The following is a 21,058-nucleotide window of genomic DNA, read 5'->3' as shown; positions in this document are numbered from 1 at the left end:
CCCCGCCCCGGGAATGAAACAGACCTGAGAGCATGAGGTGTTGCTTGTGCTCCACCAGACCCTGTCACGCCTTCCACTACCGTGACAGGGTAAGGAATCTCAATAGCTTTAATGACTCGCGAAACAAACGGGTCAAAAATGCAAACAATCCCTCCACCAGCACCAGATAAATCTTTCATTCCAACCAACAGCTTTGTACCATCTTCCATATGAAGTTCGTTCACGGAGGAAATACACACGGAGCGCTGTCGTTGCAAGCTCGAACCAAACCTCCAAGAGGCATGCCGCGATCCAGTCACTGTATTAATGACTTCCAAAGTGGCTCCACGAACGAGCCAGGCTAGCTTCCCACCTCTAAGAACACTTCCTGAAATATAACTCTCCGTGTCGTCAAGTACACCCGGTCTTTCTAAACATTCGATAGTCACACTGGAGTAACACCTTAACGGTGTTATCGAGTTTGGAGAGCAAGCACGCTTCATCTTTAAACAACAGTTGTTGTCACCACATCATAAGCACTACTTTTCACTGTTTCTATGTTTTCCTCCAAACAAATGTCATTCAGGATCTCTCAATTTTTGTTTTCGCGCGGTACGGAACACGCCATTTTTCTTTTTGACTGGAATCAGAGCATGCTCGATCGGACACCAACCGCTAACACCCCCGACTGTCGACCCAAGTAAATGCAGCACCCGATTTTGAGGTTTATTGATGTCTCTTACATGAGTCACCGCTCGAAAAACCATAGTCAGCGGCAAGCTATGCGTGCGTTCCGACTTGCGATTCCAGGAATCGATCGAGAGAATGGAGTTCTTAGAGAGGAAATAGAGCGTAAATGGTGTAAACCTAGGACATAGACCATTTCATAAACACCAAGTGGGTTTTAGATGAAATAGCAATGGGAGTGCCAAAGTTCTATCGGTGGGTTAGTGAACGATATCCATGTCTAAGTCAAGTCATTCAGGAACACCAGGTATTTTTGAATAGTAAGCTTATGTAGTCGCAGTGTCTAAAGATGAGCTGTACTGAGGTTGATTTAACTTCTGAAATTATAAGTATTATTAAGGCCTTAAGCTTTAGATTCTCTCTGTCATCACTGATGTTACACGGCCACATATATAAGCTGCTTCTCTGATCTTTTGTATTATGCTTTTGTTTGTTGATTGATTGATTTAATGATTGATTGATTATATCACACTGGACTGTAGTTTGTTGAATTTCCAGATTCCTGACTTTGACAATCTTTACCTGGATATGAATGGCATCATTCACCCATGTGCCCATCCAAATGATGACGATCCCCATTTTCGAAAAAGTGAAGAGGATGTCTTTGCTGATATATTTCATTACATAGAGGTAAGTTATGTATTATTCTGCTTTGCTTTATTATACCACTATTAGTTAAATGCCAGACCTCCACCACGCTCCATCCTTTGCAGATATTTGTTGGGTTTGAATCACCATTTCCTTTCAAAACTTTTTTGGGCAAAGTTTATACTTCTTTCAGTATTTACATGATTTATGAAATACAGTAATAAGTACCTTTAAGGTGATATAATGTATCATACATAAAAAATTTTCCAGATTCCTGACTCTTTCATAAGAACTTAGTTTGATTAATGGCGTAGGTCCCACAAGTCTCCCATAGCTCAGTGGTAGAGCATCCAATTTAGTAATCGGAAGGTCATAGGTTCGACTCCTGGTGGGAGAAGTCAGATTTCTTTTTGCCAGGTATGCCTGTGTCACTCGCTGAATAACACATCAGTCTCATTTATTTATCAGGCTTAAAATATACCATCATGTTTATTTCATTATGCAAATGCCACGCATCAATATTCAAATCCTAGCAGTATGCAGGATGTTTATTGACACTAGAATCTAGTTTAATGGCCGAGCTGCCACAAGTCTCCTTTAACTCAGGTCATAAGTTCGACTCGTGATAGGAGCACTCGGATTTCCTTTTTCTGTGTATGCCTGTAGCTGTGTCACCACTGAATAATACATCATTCTCATAAAAAAAGTGTTGTATGTAAAGCTCTGTTTCATTAATTCAAGTTGTAGGTATAAACGTTTTCACAAGCTTGTTATTCATTGGACACTGTCTGGCCTGATTGGGGCTTTGAAATCAAAGTTTTGTCTTGCTCATCTTGTTAACCAGTCGCAATGACCAATAATGTTCTTAATGAAATAGATGTGGCATATGGTTTGTACTAGTGATCTGTTTGAACCAGCTTAAGGCCCGTTTAAACGGTTTCAACATTTGCTTCAACATGCATTCAACACTTTGGTGAACCAAATGTTGGGGGCATTTGAACACGTAGTTCAACATTGCCAAAAGTGTAAAAAAATTTTGAAACTGTGTTAAATCAAATTTAATTTGATTTAAATTTCATTCAACATCCATACAAACACATTATTTGCTTGCGAATAAAATTTTATGCCGCAATTGAAACTCTATTTTAATTCCTTCATAATGTTGATTGAGGCTGGGAACATGGAATCGAGGGTATTGATTTGAAATAATTGAATCCAAGATGGTGTTTACTACTAATGTCGTAGTTACGGAGCGTCGTATAATGGCTGGCGTGTTCATGATCTCGTTGACACACAACTTTTTCATCGACCCTTCTCCTCCCCATTCCTGCCTCTTCTTTGTACTAAGATAATTAACATATATATTAGCGGTTTATTGCCCTCACCTTCGTAGGCAATACATATTTAACAAAAGTTTATATTCTTATTTATATTGGATATTTGGAACTTAATAAAGCGGCTATGTGATAAATTTCACATAGCCAATTTTTCTCCATTAAGTTGTTTGTATTGCCTTTACGAACAGAGCACAGCACTTATTGCATTCCGATTAGGCTTGCCCTTCTGTGGGGGAAATTGAAGCATAAAATTCCTTTGTTCTCAAAATGTTGAATGGTGTTGAAGCCGTTTGAACATTCGTTCAACATTTGTCCAACATTTGCCCAACATCTGTTCAACGTTTGTTGAACCAATGTTGTTCAAATGTTGAAACTGTTTAAACTGGCCTTTACACCACTCATAAAACCCTTCATAGAGACCTTTTTGTGAACTTGATCTTCTTTACAGTGCAACCAACTCAACTGGGGCCACTGAAAAAACCGACACTTTGAAATGTTCTCGTTTTTGATTGGTTTACAAACTATCAAAGCCAGACTCCTGTGTTGTAAACATGACTTGTGATTGGCTGATCAATGTTGGGTGGCCCCAGTTGAGTTTGTTGCACTGTAATTACATGTAAATTAAACCGAAAACTGTAAATTTGATGAATTTGTAATGAGCATTGCCTTCAGAATATCTCAGATACCATGGTAAGCATGATTTTACTCTGTATTTCCATTTATTCAGGTGCTGTTTCGTATTATTAAACCAAAGAAGGTGTTTTTCATGGCTGTTGATGGAGTTGCCCCTAGAGCAAAAATGAATCAACAAAGAGGTCGACGATTTCGGTAATTACAGTTATGTAATTTAGCTGTGGAGCTTTTTTCTGTGATACTGTTTTACTGCTACTTACAAATGAAAATTGACTAATAATGGAATACAACATGAAAGTTTAAGCAATCAACAGTTTCCCTTATTTTATTGACAAAGGTAGATAAATGTTTAATATTTTATTTCTATTAGATGGTAGCTTTGCAGTATATAAAATTGAACCAAAGCCAGGAAAGGGAAGTAAAAGAAAAAAAAAAATTAAAACTAGGGGAAGTGAAATAAATGGCAACAATAAAAAAAACCCTCTGTCTTGACCAATCAGCATTCAGTAATTTTGCCCTCTATGATACTGTAAAGAGAAACTTCAAAATTTTCTCATTCTACAATTACTGAATTACATGTTAACATTAAGTTATTGGACAAATTGCAGGGCTCGAAATAATTTCCGGAGAGTCTCCGGACACGATGACCGGCCCAATTCATTTTAGCTCGGTCACGTACTGTTTCTGGTCGGTCAAATTATATAAATAACTCTTAAAACAGGGGCCCATGAACCAAAACTGGCATTATATATTTCCAAAAAAAGTTAGAGCACTTTTACGCACTCATTGTCAACAACACAAGTAAATTACAGCAGCAAAATGAAAATAAGCTTACCGTATATGTGTATTAATACGTACTGTACACTGTCTGTAAGACTAACCTGCGACACGGTAAATATCGTTATCGTATACATTAAATTTGTAAATAAGTAAATGCACAGTAAATGCCCCCAAATATAATGATTTCTGGTGTACGTATCACGGTGTGAGATCTTGATCCTAACACTCCGCCAGTAATCCATGTTTATACTCCTCATTACAAGAGATTCATCGAGAAAAGCTTAGTAACCAGGCATTTTAACTTGGGTGTGCTGGAACCGGAAGACACATGAAGTGTTCAAGAAATATGGTAAAATTTGAAAGTCTGGAAATGTTATTTATTGACAACTGCCAAGAAATTTCTCAGGAAAGTTAATAAATATCTCCCTTTAAGCAACACAAACATCTCAAGCTTTTGTGTGTGGTACACAACCGAGAAGCTCTTTCCGTACATTGTGTTGTTGAGCTGTTGAAGTACACTAACAGTAGGGTACTTTTAGAAATACGAGGGCTTTACTTCACACAAGAAGACTTTGATAACATCACTCAGGAACATTACAATGCACAGGATAGAATCAAAGAAGTTGGCGATTATCAACATATGATCACATGCCTGCTGCGCGGGTTCCCGTGACGTGACATACTTTACTCCCATCCGGCTTTTATTTAACTCGCAAATCTTTAGATATATATATTTTTCTGTAACACATTCCATGACAATCACAACCAGTTTTTGCTTGAATGTTTTTCATTTTGTGTTATCTCTATAGGCCAATAATATCTGGCAAACATTAAAATGTTTGTACATTGATTCAGGTTCACGGATGTTTATCATTGTATAACCTTTTATGTTTATATTACGCACGCCAAAGATAAACACACAGATAAACTTTCGGAGATTGGAATAACTATTGGTTTTATTAAGTATAGTTCCTTTGCTTTTGTACTTTGATTATATTTATTCTGGGCTGAGGAATTACTTTATATGCAGGGAGAAATGCAAAACTTGAAAATTAACTAATAAAAGTGAATTAGAAAATAAATTATTTTTAACTTTGTGACCGGAAGTGCGTGAACCCCGATGTCTGTTTTCAATGCCCGGATTGTAAACAACGGTTCTTGTTGCATTTCACCCAGGATTTCAGATCAAAGTTCCGCAAATGACAATACACAGCGACTTGCTACAACTGAAACAACTGAACAGCATGGAAATTTTAATTTATTTCATTTTCAAAACGATCAAATGTGACCAGTCAACATGACCGGCAAGACGAAAGGTTGACCGGTCAACTCCCAAATCAGTCCGGACATTGTCCGTTGACCGGCCGTTATTTCGAGCCCTGAATTGATGTGTCTTTTTAACACTCATTTCCTAATTAAAAGTAGAGATCTAAAGATTCCCAACATGTTGGTTGATTGTCTGTGGATATTTGAATCTGTACATGTATGTTTACTTCATTGCTTATCTTTACCAACAGGTCTGCCAAAGAAGCAGAGGACAACATTCGTAAAGCATTAGAGAAGGGCCAGGTTTTACCCAAAGAAGAAAGATTTGATTCAAACTGTATTACTCCTGGTATGGACGTTCTTATGTTGTCCTATGGTATTCCAACTCATTGCCATCCATGCTTGTATAGGAAAATTGACCAGTTCCAATCATCCTTGACTTTTAGAAACCTTACATAATGTATAGCAGGATCAGAGATTATTGCAGTAATACTCCAAACTATTTCAAATGTATCAAATGCACAAGGAAAGAATCATGTGTTGCCATGGCTTTACTACAAACAAACCACAAAAAAGGGAAAAATTTCACTGAGGGCAACATTTTCTAAAGGGATTGACTGCCACAGGCAAAAAATCTGGTAAATCTGAGCCAAAACAACAAAAAACAATCTATTAAACAACACAAAAGGTCATTATTTTATACCCTTCAATTATATTTTTATATGCAGCTGCTGTTTTATTTACTCCCATTAGGTACTCCTTTCATGGTGAGACTCCATGAGCAGTTAAAATTTTTTGTGAACTACAAGATTTCTACTGATCTTGCTTGGCAAGGATTAAGAATTTACCTGTCTGGACATGAGGTTTGTGCCACAAGTTCTTTAAACTTTTGTCACAGTTAGATTATGAGTTGCCCAGATCACAACTGCAAAAAAATTGGGAGTTACTGACTTACACGTAGTTTCAGAAATAAGGCACATTGAAAAATACATGTACACTGAAATGGACAAATCAGTTTTCAGAACCTGACTGGATCTCAGTGCTTGTTAGTAACACACATTGAATTTAATAAGAATACAACAGAATGTAATTTAAAAACTCAAATTTTACTTAAAATTGGGTCTATTGAATTGATTGAATTATTTTGGCTGGAGTTAAATCCTTTCAAAGTCCTTTGGCCACTGTAAAGAGATTTGAGTGCGGACGTTTCAAGTATTGGTGTTTTGATTGTTAACCCTTGCTTTGGATTTGCTCTGATGAAGGCCTAATGCTCAAAATACCAGTACTTGATTCATCTCTCTACATTGGCCAAATTACCTTATCACCTCTGTTGATAAAACAAAACATTTGTTTCCACTTCCCACCGACGCAGCTCCACAGCTTCTTTAGAAACTAATCCCCCTCATTTATTTTATTTGTTTAGATTTTTACTTTACTGAGGACATGACATGCTGTGACATCATGATATGATTGAGCACAATAAGAATGTGCATAAGAAATTGGTGTAAATGTTCTCAAACATATGTGTTATAAGACAACAATTATTACTTTTGCTTTGCAGACGCCCGGTGAAGGTGAACATAAGATCATGGAGTTCATCAGATCGGAAAAGGTGCGACTGGACTATGACCCCAATACACGGCACTGCTTATATGGCTTAGATGCTGACCTGGTGAGTAAATTAACAAACCATCTTTTAACGTATTTAAAATGTGTTTAATAATTGTTTGTTTGTCTATTTACTTGTTACAAAAAGGTAGCTACCTTTGTACATGTAAATTCAAGTTATAGTATACCAACATACCTACAAAGCTATTTATCTTATTCTTGTCAATCCAGCCACAGAGTTTAATCTGCAGTTCAATCAAAGAATTTCAGTGGGTGTAATTATTTTCTTGAAAAAATGAGAAATCCAATGAGTTGGCCGTTGACCCACTCATTGTCTCACTTAGTGACCGACTGACTCTGTCATTAACTGTCTCACTGAATAACAGACTGGTACAGTGACTGAATAACTCAGACTGATACACTGGCGACTGACTGACTGGCTGACTAAGTGACTAAGTTACTGACTCGCTGACTCACTGACCAAGTGAACAAGTGACCCACCAATCAATTGACCAACCATTCGACCAACGGGGAGAGAGCCCAAGTGTAATTTCCTCCTGTTAGGGTCTTTTGGATTCACTTGAACCACACATTTTATAATGAGCTACAGTAAGTCTCACGGATGGCTTGTATTATTTACTTCAGTTTAGTGAGAGAACTTTGAATGGGTTATTTGTTAGAGTGACATAGTCATACTTTTCTACTTTGTTCTTATAGATGATGCTTGGGTTATCAGCACATGAACCTCACTTTTCTCTTCTTCGTGAAGAAGTAAGATTTGGAAAAGCTGCAAAAAGGTTAGCCAGGACTCAATGAGCAGGTTTTGTTATGAGAAAGATGCCAGCTTGATGTGAACCGTAAATCTTAAGCTAGTCCTGTGATAAAGTCTACTTGTGTTATGCGATTTTAAATGTGATGTCAAAAACAGATGATGCAGGAAGAATCAATTACATAGTGTAGCTGTCAGTGTCTTTAGAGGATGCCTGTAGACATTTTGATAGATGTAAAGAAACTAGACTTCTACACGCTTGAAAAGCACGACTTAACTGTTATAAACATTCTTTTTTCGTCAGAACTGTGAAACTCTGGAATGAACTACCTGGCGATATAGTGGAAGCTGATAGCTTTAAGCATTTTAAATCTAAGCTCAAAATGTATTTGAATATTTGACTCTAAAGATCTCGATTTATGTATACTTATTTTTTGTTTTTCTTTTATTTGAGGGAGTTTTCGCATAGGGCTAACCTCCAAACTTCCTTTTCTAGAAGTACTTTTCTTCTTAGTTTTATCTGTATATATAGTCTGCTTCTGGAATAAATAAAGTATGTATGTATGTATGTAAAGCATTTTATTCATGCACCAGCCTAATCATACATGACCATGTTGACAAGAACAAAATTGGAAAGTACATGGCAAAGCTTAACTCTGATTGGCTGACAAGATCGGGTGAAACGTGATGTATCCTTACACCATATACAAATTATATACAATGTACATTGTACATGAAACAACTGGCACATGTAACTACTACAGTAAGTTAAACCTTTCTGATTAATCTAGATTTCTGATAAGACTGCTGCACTGAAGCTAAATAATCCCACATTTTTGTGTAACAGATATTTAATAGTATTATATTTGTTAAGTTGAACTTACCTTTTTTAACTTGCAGAATAACAAAGCCTGAAAAGATCACGTTTCATCTACTTCACTTGTCTCTGTTCAGAGAATACTTGGACTGGGAATTCGGTGAACTTAAGGTAATTTCCACGAATTAAAAGTTGTTGTTAAAATTTTCTTAAACTTTCTGTGATTGTTCACTGCCATGTACCATTTTGAGAAATGAAATGAAAAAGATACATCACCATGTCCGCAAAGGAGCTACAATCCACTCAATTTATCCCATAATCGCTTGCAATATTCGCTTCCAAAAATGAAGTTATTTGATCAGTTATTACCATGTCTGGTAGAAACAGAAGTTACATAGATAAAGCACAACTTAGCAATACATTTTACATAGTATATATGAAGCATAATTTGCAATTAAAGGTGAATTTGTTGGTAGGGCAGCAAAACATAAAACAAAATTAACCCAAAAAGTTTTTTGCATGCAAGTTCTCAGTATCAAGTGCTATTTTATGCCCTTGAGTGGTTGGCAAGCTCGTATTTCTGGCAATAACTCATTTTTCTGTCGTTAATATTTTCTGAAAATTTTTAAATTAACATAACGAAGATAATAGCTAATTTAGAATAATGAGATAATTAAAAGAAGTTAGGTCACCATGCTTGTTTAGGAAATAGCCATTTAGTTATTGACTAGGTTCAGCATATGTAGAAAACATACTCTGTTTTCAATGCGTGCAGACTAAGCGCATGCTAATGACGCAAGAAAGTGTGTGCATTAAAGCCCTGGTCAAACGGCGCATGATAGTCAATGATAGTTGATGATAGCCGATGATAGTTAAAGCACGCGCGCTCGTTTGACCACCAACTATCATGGGCTATCATCGACCATCATCATCTATCATTCACTTTGAACGTGTTCAAATTCTTCATGATAGTTGATGATAGTTTTTGCTGTTTGACCACGCACATGATAGTGTGAAAACGAAGCAGGCTGCCGTCCTCTTTCACCGGGAAAAATTCATCCGTGCGAAGTTTTGTAACTTAAGGTGACACCACTATCCTCGGCTATTGCGAGTTTCTTTGAGCCGTTTGACCACCCGCTTGATAGTTGATAATAGTTTTTGACTATCATCAACTATCATGTGCCGTTTGACCAGAGCTTAAAAATGCGGAATGCAAACAATGGAATCACCTTAAGGTAACATGATGAACTGTTCATTAATTAAGAGGAATGATCACCCAGGTGGCAAGCAGTCTCAATCTTTATGTGTTAGGTGTGTTGCATAGCAGTGATGATGATGGTGATAGTGATAGTGAAGATGATTAACCACAACGAGTTCAGTTTAATTGTTTTAATTTCGCAGGATACACTACCCTTTCCATATGACCTGGAAAGAATAATAGATGACTGGATTCTCATGGGATTTCTTGTTGGAAATGATTTTATACCGCACTTACCAAATCTCCACATAAACCATGTGAGTATCGTGATAAAAAGATTACCATTGGAAAGACCTATCCTTTTATTGCCTTTTGAACGGTTAAGATCATTGTTGGAATAGTTTAATTACTTATCCATTCGTAGATGCTATTCATTAGCCTATGCTAATCTGTTCGTAAAGTTTGTCTGGCTGCTTTAACGTTTATGCTGAGCTGTTCAAAGAATGTCCTTGCAATACTGGTTTTGTTTAGTTTAATTTGTGTTTTTCTCACTTAGAATTTTTGTAGAGGAAGTGTGACAGTCTGAACAATTCATCTTGTGTTATTTGTGTTTTACATTGAATCCTTCTCTCACAAAGGTATTCTGTTATGCAGTCATGAGTCAGTGAATGCAAAACATTGTAAATATTGACTTTTTTCCTTTTTTTTTTTTTAACCTAAACATGTTATCTCTCTCTAGGATGCCTTGCCGTACCTTTACAGAGTTTATATTGATGTCATGCCTTCCCAAGATGGTATGATGATAATTTTTTTATTATAAATTGAACTGTTAATTGTTGCTTTTGGTTTAATTGTGTTGATGACTACCAAGTGTATATTATTTTCTGTAATTACAGTTATTGCCTTTGGTCATTGTTCTGTGAATAGGTTATCTTCATGAAAGTGGAAAGCTTATACTTCCCAGATTTGAGAAATACCTGGTTGCTTTGTCTAAGGTACTGTAGATCATCACACATAAGCATAGAACATTAGATCAGATACATGATTAGAATAAAAATGATTTTGTGGGCTATTTTCTTTATTTGTCCTACTTCTGCTTTGAAACTGCCTTACAGCATTTTTGCCATTTGTTATCCTTTGTGTCCAAATTAACATCAGTCTTAGATGAATAGTGTTGTCAAAGTCACTGCTGTCAAAATGGGCTGAAGGCCATTACAACTCCAATACAGTTAGAGCTTTACAAAAAACTTCATATTTCAGTGTTTCATTGATTAAGTACAGCACATGATAAGTGTAAATTGTGTTTGATCTAAAAATGTGGTCTCTGTTTTCCTACTTTAGTTTGATAGAGAACAGTTTGAAGAGAAGTTTGTTGATATGAAATGGTTTGAAAGTAAGAAAGGTTTTACGTTTGGAAATAATCCTCCAGAATCGCAGGTATGCAAGTGTGGTAACAAGAATTTTGTTTTCTTGGTGTAAGTTGTACACAACAGTAATTGAAGGGTTCGGTCAAAAACTATGCTATGTAGAAATTTGGTCATAAAATCCAAATTGCTGCAGATTACCTCTAATTTGGCAAACAGGCTCATTATCATTGACCTAATTAACATAATACATTTTATTAGTTTTTTGTCTAACTTTGGATCTTGAGGCCTAAATTCAAAGAATTAGCCTAATTTTTGTATGATGTTATTCTAAGTTGCGGAATAATTCTTCAAATTCCAACCTTAACATTGTCAAAAATAAATACAGACTATCATTCTTATGCTTGATAATCAATCTGTATACCAAACTAGGACTTGTTTGTAGCTGTTTAAATTTTACAGACATATTTCTAGTTACAGCTGCACTACAACACACTGCTGCTACTTCTACTATACAGCTGTAGTATAGTTTTTCACCAAGCCCTTAAAGTACGTTGTAGTTAGAGGTTATGCATTTTTGGTCACCTGAATGTAATAACCAAAAATAACCATGCAAGTTGAAATAAATAAGGCAGGTTATTATGCAGGAGAGTTTTCTACCTGGCTGTAGATCTCATCCATTAGAGACTATCATTACCTTTTTGTGAATATTTGGCTCAGAGAGGTTGCATGTTAAATTAATCTAGGTTGATGGCATATTGAGGCTAATGTGTTTTCAACACAGAATTGTGCACTTGGCCATCTGCCACTGTTGGCATAGTTCATATGTCTCTGCCTGCCTTCCTTATCAGGGTTCTCATTAAGTTTCAGAGTAGGAAGAAAAGGTAGATGGCTCAGCAGTTGTTTAATATGAAATTAATGTTTTACTTATTAAACACTTTCAATTGGCCTTTTCACTGAAAAGCAGGGCCTGAAACTCTGAAGTACATGTAGCCAATTTTTAGCCATTGTTGGCACTTTATGAGAAACCTACAAGCTCAAAGATTATTAATATTATCTACTGGTGATAAAACTAGATTGGAGCTTACACATATCTCCTGTCTAATGGTAAGCTGATTTAGAAATACTCGACCAACCAATCAAAATTTCATGATTTTCCCAAAAGGGATAATATTATTTACATTCAGTGAACACATTTTATTGGACGGTATATCTGTATTTGGATGCATGATTACAACTTCATTCTGCCCCTATAGAGCACTACAGCTGAAATGACATAAAACGTACAATGAAATGGCAAAAGGGGTATTGGCTTTCTCAAATGACTCAAGAGTTAAAGAACAAGGAAGCCAATTTACATGAGATAAATTACAATATTGTGGCCAGAAAACACAGAGAAAAGAGACAACAAACACAACAGAGACAAAAACATGCACACCAGTATCTACCCAACATGATTATAATAATTCAGTGTAGTATGTGATTGTTGTGCATGATTTTTACTCTAGGAAGATGACTCTTTGCTGACTTTAGAGAACAGTTTTGCTGCTTTGGAATTAATGCCTGGAGACTCTGTTGTGAAAGTGCAAGCACCAAAGAAGAAATTGAATCCTGAACTTGAGAAACTTGCACAAAAATTTGAAGATGAGCTAAGTGATGAGGAAGAAGATGTCTTCGAAACTGAGTTTGCAATGTTTAAAAGAGATTACTACATACAGAAATTTGGATATGAAGAAGTAACAAGGTAAATTCAAATACCGCTGCAAACAATACACACTCTGGGTGGTATAGTCTCACCTCACCACTAAAATTGGCAAGGTTCATTCATACTGCAGGTTCACTGAGATTTTCACTTCCCTCTATGAGATCCATACTGTAATTTTGACTGCCAAAGAATTAAACTTTCCTCCAGGAATCCTCGCAAGATTTGCACAAAGATTTTCATGGGTGCCAGGAATCTTGCTTCCTGGTGTGGTGAATCCTGGTGAAATTCCGACCATGACCCAAGCAAGATTTTGGCTGCTGTCACAAATCATGGCAAGATTGCCACCAAGAAGTTTTTAACAAGTAAACTTAATAATTTGAAGAGACATTGCATTCAAGTGTTTAAATTGCTGTCTTTTTGACTCAGAAAACTACCCTAATTTGTAAACTGGCAATTGTCATAAACTTTCAGATTTCAGATTTCACAGACAGCTCACAGGACATATAAAATCTGGAGTAAAAGAAATAATAAAAATATAATTAAAAGATGGTTTCTGGCCACCTATGACTTAAAAAGTCTAATTTAGGCGGGGGAAACCACACGAAATAAAAGGAGGTATTAGAAATTATTAATTATTAATTTATTTGATTAAATTAGAGCCTAGGTCCACCAGGGTATACATAGTAAGTGTTAAAGGGGTTCAATAAAATCATCCTAACCCACTGCTGATCTTATTTACGATACCTTTGTTGTTTCAGAGATGTTCTGGCAGAACTGACATTCCAGTATGTTATGGGGATTGAGTGGATTCTCTTGTACTATTTCACTGGAGTACCCTCCTGGAGTTGGTATAACTTCCTTTTATCATTTTTTTGGGGGTACAATAAATATTAAATAAAATTTTGTTGTAACACATATTTTAAAAGAATGGAGCTGCAATATGCCATTTAACATACCGCTTAGCACATCATTTTATTCCTCACTGGAAATGGTTCCAAAGATGAGCCACTCGGTGGATACAGGACTGACATATAAGACTGGCTTGTGATACATGTTAAGCCTACAGCACCTGAAGTAATGATGGCCTAACAATGATTTAGCTCTGTCTCTCCTAGCACTATCCAAGATCAAATTATAATATTATAAATTATACTTAAAATTTTCAAATTTTTAAGTTTGAGGATTGTTGGAAAACAAGCATTACATTAATTTTTTTGTTAAGTACCTGTACCAGTTGCTGAAGAACTTGCATCAAAATGGCTCATGTTTGGATCGTAGTGTCATTGAATGATATGTTATGTTTGTGTTGTAGGTTTTATCCTTCCCATTATGCTCCCTTTATGTCAGACATCAGGAACTTTGGTGAACTTGCCATCAGTTTTGAACTGGGAACTCCCTTCCTTCCATTTGAACAGCTCCTTGCTGTGTTACCAGCTGCCAGCCGACAGCTCTTGCCAAAACCTTTCCAGGTAATGCCACTCATCTGTAATTATTGAAATAGTTAACAATACTGTCAAACCTTTGCTAATCACACCTCCCTCTTACTTCCTTGAGAACAAATCAACGCTATTTAATAACAACTGACTGTAAGTCAATTTGGCTGGCATACACTCAGATCAGGCTTTTAGCCAGGATTTTGAAAGTGGGAGTCCAAATGTTATGTGGGCCGAAGGCCCACATAGCATGGTGCCGCAGGCGCCATGCTGCTAGGGGGGTCTGGGGGCATGCTCCCCCAGAAAATTTTGAAAAATTGAAGCCTCTTAGACGTGATTTCCGCGATTCTGACAGCTGTAAACGTCTTTCAATTTACCTATTAAACCGCTGTTTTTCCTTGATAATTTTACTAATCTATCCTTCTCTCAACTTACCTTGTTTAAGATTGAATTATATTTGGGACAGGAACTCCAGTTGTTATGAAGAGTGATTGAAATTTGAAGTTGTCAAGCCATGATTTACACGAAAGAACAGATATGCGTGGCTTTCTTGGTCGAACTGCATTCTGCTCTACAAGTGCCAGTCTCCCAAATTCTCAGAAATGCAACATCTTTTATTATTTTCGGTAAAGAACTTTAATTTATGTGTTGCGTAGTCATTATTTACATTCAGACAATTGGTAGTGCAAAGCCTAAGACCTTTCCGAAGAAAACAAATCTACTCAATTACAACTGTAAGTCAGTTTAATAAACCAATATAAGGTCTAAACTGTCGAACTGCTTATGGGGCTAAATTGTGCGTCATTTGGATTTTATATTCTTCGCGGTTGAGATCAAAACAGAAAGGAAACTTGCTAGAAAAAGTGTTAATAGCTTTTTTTCACTTGTGCGTCACTTGTGCCTCGTATGTAACATGGTGTCAGAAGTGGGATTTTTTAGTGTCTAAATCGAGTCTAAACGAAAGAAAATCGCTTCAAAATGGCAGAAAGATACACAGATTCATCTTACTTCCCGGCCAGACCGTAGTTCAGTAAATAATCGCTTTATTCATTTCAAAGTAGCATGTGTGCATTGAAGCTAAACATCACTGTTTCATTTCCAACAGAACCTGATGATCATGGAGCAGTCTGATATAATAGAATATTATCCAGTGAATTTCAAGACTGATTTAAATGGTAAACAACATGAGTGGGAAGCTGTCGTCCTGATTCCATTCATTGAAGAGGTTTGTGCCGTACAGTGTCAATTAATTTTTCATGTTCAGGTGTTTTTTCTTACAACAAAGTTCCATTAAACTGTACTTGCATGTGGTATGCATATCTTTGTCACTTTAATCATTTTAAATATTCTTTTTTGCCCAGTTATACAGTCATGTAAGTGATGTCATAATAAATAGTGTGTATTCCTTTGTTACTAGCGTAAACTCCTAGACACCATGTCACCTCTGTACCCAAGGTTAACAGAAGAAGAACTAAACCGTAACAAGCATGGTCCTTGTCTGCTGTACACTTATGATCCAAACCTCAGTATCTCTGTTCCTTCAACATTGCCAGGAAAGTTTCCTGATATCACATTTTGTCATGCAAGGTAACACTTCTCAAAATCCTCAGCCAAGTCTCAAAACAGTTAAGACTCGATAAATTTGTCTTTAGTTGACACCTATATCTGTCTTGATTTCTTGCATGATTTATGGTAGACAACAATCCAACTATTTCAGTTTACCAAAATGTAATCAGTGTCTCTAAGATATGTCACCGCTTTGTGGGTGGCAGCTGCAAAGGCTGTTTGTTCTCTCATAATTCTTCATATTCATAAACATAAGGAGGTTGACATTGGTGAGGCTGTCACTGATTTTGCAAATGTTAAGGACAGGTGTTGTCTCTTTGCCTGTAAACAATCTGATAACAATCTTTTAATTTATTTTTGCTTGGTGTGGGAGCAGGCGGAATTCTGAAAATCATGCAATCTGATTGGTTCTGGCAGTAGATGGAATTTTTCGATCTTGTGCACGCACTAGGCGGATTTTTTGCAAGACCTGGACATTGTTTTCTTTCAGAAAAAGATACAAATGTTGTTCATTGGCCTAGGTTGGTGCGTGTCAGGAAAAACTGTGCCCTTCTGTGCATAGACTGCAAAATAGTCTAGCTACACCCCTGCATTATGTTGGTGAACACAAGCAATCGTTTGTTTACTGGACACTCAGTATTAGGTCAAAGGGAACTACTGGGGGTAGGTTGTTTTATAACAGGTTCAAATTATTACAGGCACAACTAAATATTACTTTTTTTTGATAATTTATAATGATGGTATTTTTCCTGCAGGTGTGAGGTGCTTGCCAAAGATATCTTCCATGTAGATATACAGCACTTGTATCATGGTAAGTATGTGGTAACTACATTAGAAGTTACTCACAAAGATTGTTTTTGACTAGTTAAATATTTTATCGCAGGCATCTGTGAAGGAGTGAAGCTTGATGTGTACTTTCCTGGATTTCCCACTTTATACCACATTGCTCATAAGGTAACTTTTTAAGCTGTGTGTTTATTGGGATTTTTTTTCCTAGTTCTTAAGATAGGACCAAATTCCAGGAAAACAATGGACCTGAGTTTCTTAACCCTTTGACCCCTGAATTTTTTACTAAGTTTTGCTAAAAATTGACATGGACAGAGAAAATGGCTAATAAAAGCTTAAGTTTTCATCCAAACCATACATAACCATATATTTTTAGAAAGTAGATGAGACGAACATTTTGAAAATGTAAACATTATGTTGTTAATTATTAACTAGTCTGGTTACTCATTCAAAATGTCGGCCCAAAAAGAAGAAATATCACATTTGCTGTCATGGGTCCAAGTTTATTACCGTCCATGCAAGCTACTGATGTTCAACTATCAGTATATCACTTGAATACTATATAAGCTACAACAATCAGCAATCGTTTTCATTCTTGGATCGCACTTCACCTGGAAACAGCTTGTCAAAAAATACAGTCGGACTGCTATCGACCTCAAAGGCATTAGTCGGTCCATGGTTGGGGCCTGAAAATTGTGGTTAGTCCGTATTGTATAAAAAATCCAAACCGCTCTGATTCAGGTTTAGAGTCTTCCCTTCATTTCTACAGCGTAGTTGCCGAGCTGGTTTCCATCTCACTGTTTGTCCATCACGATTTGCACATGCATGAGATGTTGCCCTCTTGATGCTTCGACAATATTCACATTTTCGGTCTCTTCTGGGGAAGAATAATCGGCGGTTTCGTACTCGAAACTCTACTCCTACGAAACATTGCTAATGTCGGGTCTTTCCATCACAATTCGATGAATGTCCTCCATGTCTGAGTAGAAGGATGCCATTTTTAAATCACCAGATGACATCTGTAAACAATGCTCCAAAAAAAATTGAAAATTTCCCCCTGAAAACTAAAGAAATCTAGCTAAAATAGACGCCATTTTGAATCACGTTGTTTCTTACAATAGTAGAGGAGGCCTGGGGCCTAGAAAGTGCTTTTGGCCCCTTTTTTTAGAGCAAAATGTACACCATATATGAAAGCGCGCCTATAGGCGTCTTCAGGGGTCAAAGGGTTAAATCACTTGTTACACGTGTTTTGTAAGTGATATGCCAAAAATGAGGAGGTCCCAAAAAAATACCAGCTTTCAATGGATTCATGCATATATTTTTTGGACATGGTCTGTAGCAGTTAATTTGAAAAACATATATTCCCCCCCCCCCCCCCCCGCCCAGAATTCCATGGTTTATAAACTCGAACAGAAATTTGAACTACAGCTCTTTTACACCCTTAGGTCCTCAAATAATCTGTTTTATAATATCTAACAACGTTATTTTTCTGAGAATTGTGTCATGAAAATAATGTCTTATTGTTGATTTCTAATAATAATATTTATATTTTATTAATTTTCTCTTTTTGTTTCAAGAATGTACTAAAATTAATTATGATAATTTGAAGCCTGGAGCATTCCAAGCATCATGAAGGATTTAATGCCTGGGCATTATTGTACTAAACTGCTTAATATTATACTTTTCAGTAAATTGATTGCTTTTGATTTTTAAAATAGTTTCACATTTCTAATTAATGATGCCATTTTTTGGGTTTTGAAGGCTGAGCTAAAGAAAGCAAACGTAAAGGTATTCCAGATGCACAGCAAAGGGAAAAGTATGATTCTTCAGGTTACTCCACCACAGCAAGAGGTATATTGCTTATTGTCAATTTGTATTAAGTTTCCTTTCATGAGATGCATGAAAATTCTGCTTAAATGACACTAACGTGGTTCCTGTGTGTGTATATACCAATACAGACATCAAACTTTGTATTAATTCACCCTTATCTGAAAGTGCCCACAAAGTAGGGATTTTGCCAACACTTATGTTTGGATCAAGACTTGAAACTACAAAATTTTGATTTAAAAAAATTTTAAAAGAAAGACTGATCATAAAGCATTACACCAGATTTTAACATCAAATTTGGGGCTTTTCTGTATGTTAGAGAGGATTTCTTTTTACGTCTGTGACAGTGCAAGAAAAGGTTGTGTTTACTTAGTTATGAACAAAATTGGATATTCAATTTACAGTGAGCACTGTTCAATCTTTTACACATGTAAACTGGTTGATAGAGGATCCATTACATGTATGAACTGTAGTTTCTTCATCTACTGTTAGACTTTGTGGTGCCAACTTGTTTATACTGCATTCCTGTTCAAGATACATGTATAAGTAAGTCTATACGTTTAACTTTTGTTACATCAGATCTCAACAGATGAAATAGCAGAGGAATTGCTGGGGGAGACGTGTTATGTTGGCTGGCCTCACATGGTGGAAGCCCTGGTCATGGGAGTAAGTGATGGAATAAAGAGGTATGTACACACTACTTATAAGTCATTTGTTGGGGGTGGGAGGGGGGGGGGTCTCAAGAGGTAGGGTTGTACAGTGTGATGCACCTTACTGTGGCCACCCAACAAACTTTTTTTACAAGTTAGCCAATCAGGATACGCGAATTGGATTAACGGTCACGCTTCTTGCAAAGTCCAACAGGCAAGTGATGCAACAACGAATTATTGAAAACATGTCGTTTTGTATTTTATGAACAAGGAGGAAGATATCCTGATTGGCTAACTTGTAAGAAAAGTTTGTTGGGTGACCAAGGTAAGGCGCGTTGCACTATAAGTCATTTTTGTCTGTATGGATTTTAACCATTTGGGTCTGAAAAGAACCAAGAAGGTTGAACTTGGTGCATTCTGTCATTTTGCAAGCCACTAATAAAAGTAAACAGGGATTTTGGTGTTGGATGAGCACACCCTACATCATTGATCAGCTCAATGTCTGTTTGATTCTCCCTTACAGTCAAGTTTTCATCCATATCTGTTAATATATAAATGAGTAAAAAAAAATCGTAAAATGGTGACAACATTGCTAGTGTAGCGAGAATGTACAAGTTTGAATCCTTGGAATGCAAAGGATTGCTCTATCCTCTGTCTTTATTACAGGGCTGTACATAGTGGGGGTGGGGGGGGGGGGGGGACAGAGGGGCAGCTGCCCCTGCCAGGAAAAGTCAATTTTTTTTAACATAGTGTTTGAGTTTGCTGAGCTATTTCGTGTAGCTATACAGTGGTACAAAATCACAAGAGAATCGACTAATTGACAGAAGAAATATTCCTTCGATGTGACTTCCAAATAATTATTTTGGAAAATCTTTCGAGGCGGAAGCCTGTACGGTTCATTTACTAAAAGACAGTTTAGGCGGTGTTTAATAACAAACTGGCCACATTCTAAGCTATTTTCAATTTTGCTAACAATCATATCTAAACATTATGTACTGCCAACGGTAACAAGAAGACTAGAAAACTATTTATCTACTTAAAATAAACCACCTATAAACAGATTTGGAGGCCCACTGAATGTCTTAAGCGCGGCCTAAGTTAGACTCTGTTTAAATAACTGGCCCTCCGAGTTTTCCCCAGCAGTGATCCATGAGGGGTGTGCGGAGTTTGCCCCCACAGACAAAAAATCCTAGGTACGGCCCTGTATTATCTCTGTTAACCTTTCATTTTTTTTTTGTTCTATAGCTACATCTTAGAGAAAAAGAGCTCACAAAATTCTTCAAAGGAAATCAAAGAACATAACTTGACAGAGGTGGAGGTTAAAGGGTGGAAAAACCAAGTGAGGTGCATGACAGAACAGTAAGTATTCATTTTGTCTTTTGAAGCAAATTAGTTTGTTTTTGGAGGGCCTGGCTAGAACCAACCCAAACATAATATTACTAATAATCGTTAACACAACTTTACATCTGAAGCACACCCCATAACATGCATTCAATAACAAGAGCAGCCATATGAATCCCAACTAGTGTGACCAAGTTAGAGCAATTAATATTCCCCCTTCTAAGTACAATACGTGGAACATCAAAGCGATATAACCAAATGTCAAATATCAATGTATCACTTAGCATAATAGATAAGAGATCATGGTGGTGAAGGTGCTTGACCCTGAAAAGAAAATGATTTCAACACTGGTGGTCCTGTGTACATGTAATTAGTTTCTTATACTTAGTAACGTGTTAAATTTCAGTCACTTGGAGAGGAGAGGAATAGAGCTTGGAGACACAACTGTGCTGATTGATGCCTGTCCCATCAGAGGAAAGAGGTTTGGAACATCATTTTACTTTCCTTGGTGATAAAGGCTTCCAGTTCAGATTTGGCATTGTAATCAAAATTTCTCATAATTAACTCTAACTTGGCAACCAGACTGTTAGTTCCATATTTACTTTTTTATCCACAGGCTGCTATTCAGCAAATTAGCTTATGACTTTTGCCTGAAAGCTGAACC

General features: G+C 36.7%; 2 protein-coding genes across 3 annotated transcripts in view; one reads left to right on the top strand and one right to left on the bottom strand.

Moving 5' to 3' along the window:
• Positions 1-649, bottom strand: part of LOC146489639 (protein ELYS-like) — a 32,967-nt gene extending 32,318 nt beyond the window's left edge. The window contains exon 1 of one of the 2 annotated variants that reach the window (XM_085103624.1): positions 25-649. In XM_085103624.1, coding sequence (XP_084959750.1) covers positions 25-482 — 458 coding nt within the window. In that variant the 5' untranslated portion in view covers positions 483-649. The remainder of the gene's footprint in view (positions 1-24) is intronic. The other variant, XM_085103631.1, reaches the window with a different exon arrangement.
• Positions 650-768: 119 nt separating this feature from the next.
• LOC146489638 (5'-3' exoribonuclease 1-like) overlaps positions 769-21,058 on the top strand; it is a 38,677-nt gene continuing 18,387 nt past the window's right edge. Inside the window, 23 exon segments of the mRNA XM_085103604.1 lie at positions 769-973; positions 1,225-1,356; positions 3,379-3,479; positions 5,582-5,679; positions 6,084-6,193; positions 6,892-7,002; positions 7,656-7,735; positions 8,608-8,695; positions 9,926-10,039; positions 10,462-10,516; positions 10,650-10,717; positions 11,064-11,159; positions 12,595-12,830; positions 13,550-13,639; positions 14,104-14,260; positions 15,330-15,449; positions 15,642-15,811; positions 16,546-16,601; positions 16,674-16,744; positions 18,338-18,427; positions 18,983-19,089; positions 20,299-20,412; positions 20,801-20,875. Of these exon segments, the coding sequence (XP_084959730.1) occupies positions 899-973; positions 1,225-1,356; positions 3,379-3,479; positions 5,582-5,679; positions 6,084-6,193; positions 6,892-7,002; positions 7,656-7,735; positions 8,608-8,695; positions 9,926-10,039; positions 10,462-10,516; positions 10,650-10,717; positions 11,064-11,159; positions 12,595-12,830; positions 13,550-13,639; positions 14,104-14,260; positions 15,330-15,449; positions 15,642-15,811; positions 16,546-16,601; positions 16,674-16,744; positions 18,338-18,427; positions 18,983-19,089; positions 20,299-20,412; positions 20,801-20,875 (2,414 nt within the window). The 5' untranslated portion in view covers positions 769-898.

The sequence above is a fragment of the Pavona decussata genome, unplaced genomic scaffold (genome assembly GCF_977016875.1).
Source record: "Pavona decussata unplaced genomic scaffold, jaPavDecu1.1 SCAFFOLD_4, whole genome shotgun sequence".
Classification (NCBI taxonomy): Eukaryota; Metazoa; Cnidaria; class Anthozoa; order Scleractinia; family Agariciidae; genus Pavona; species Pavona decussata.
This window is presented reverse-complemented; position numbering and strand designations above follow the sequence as displayed.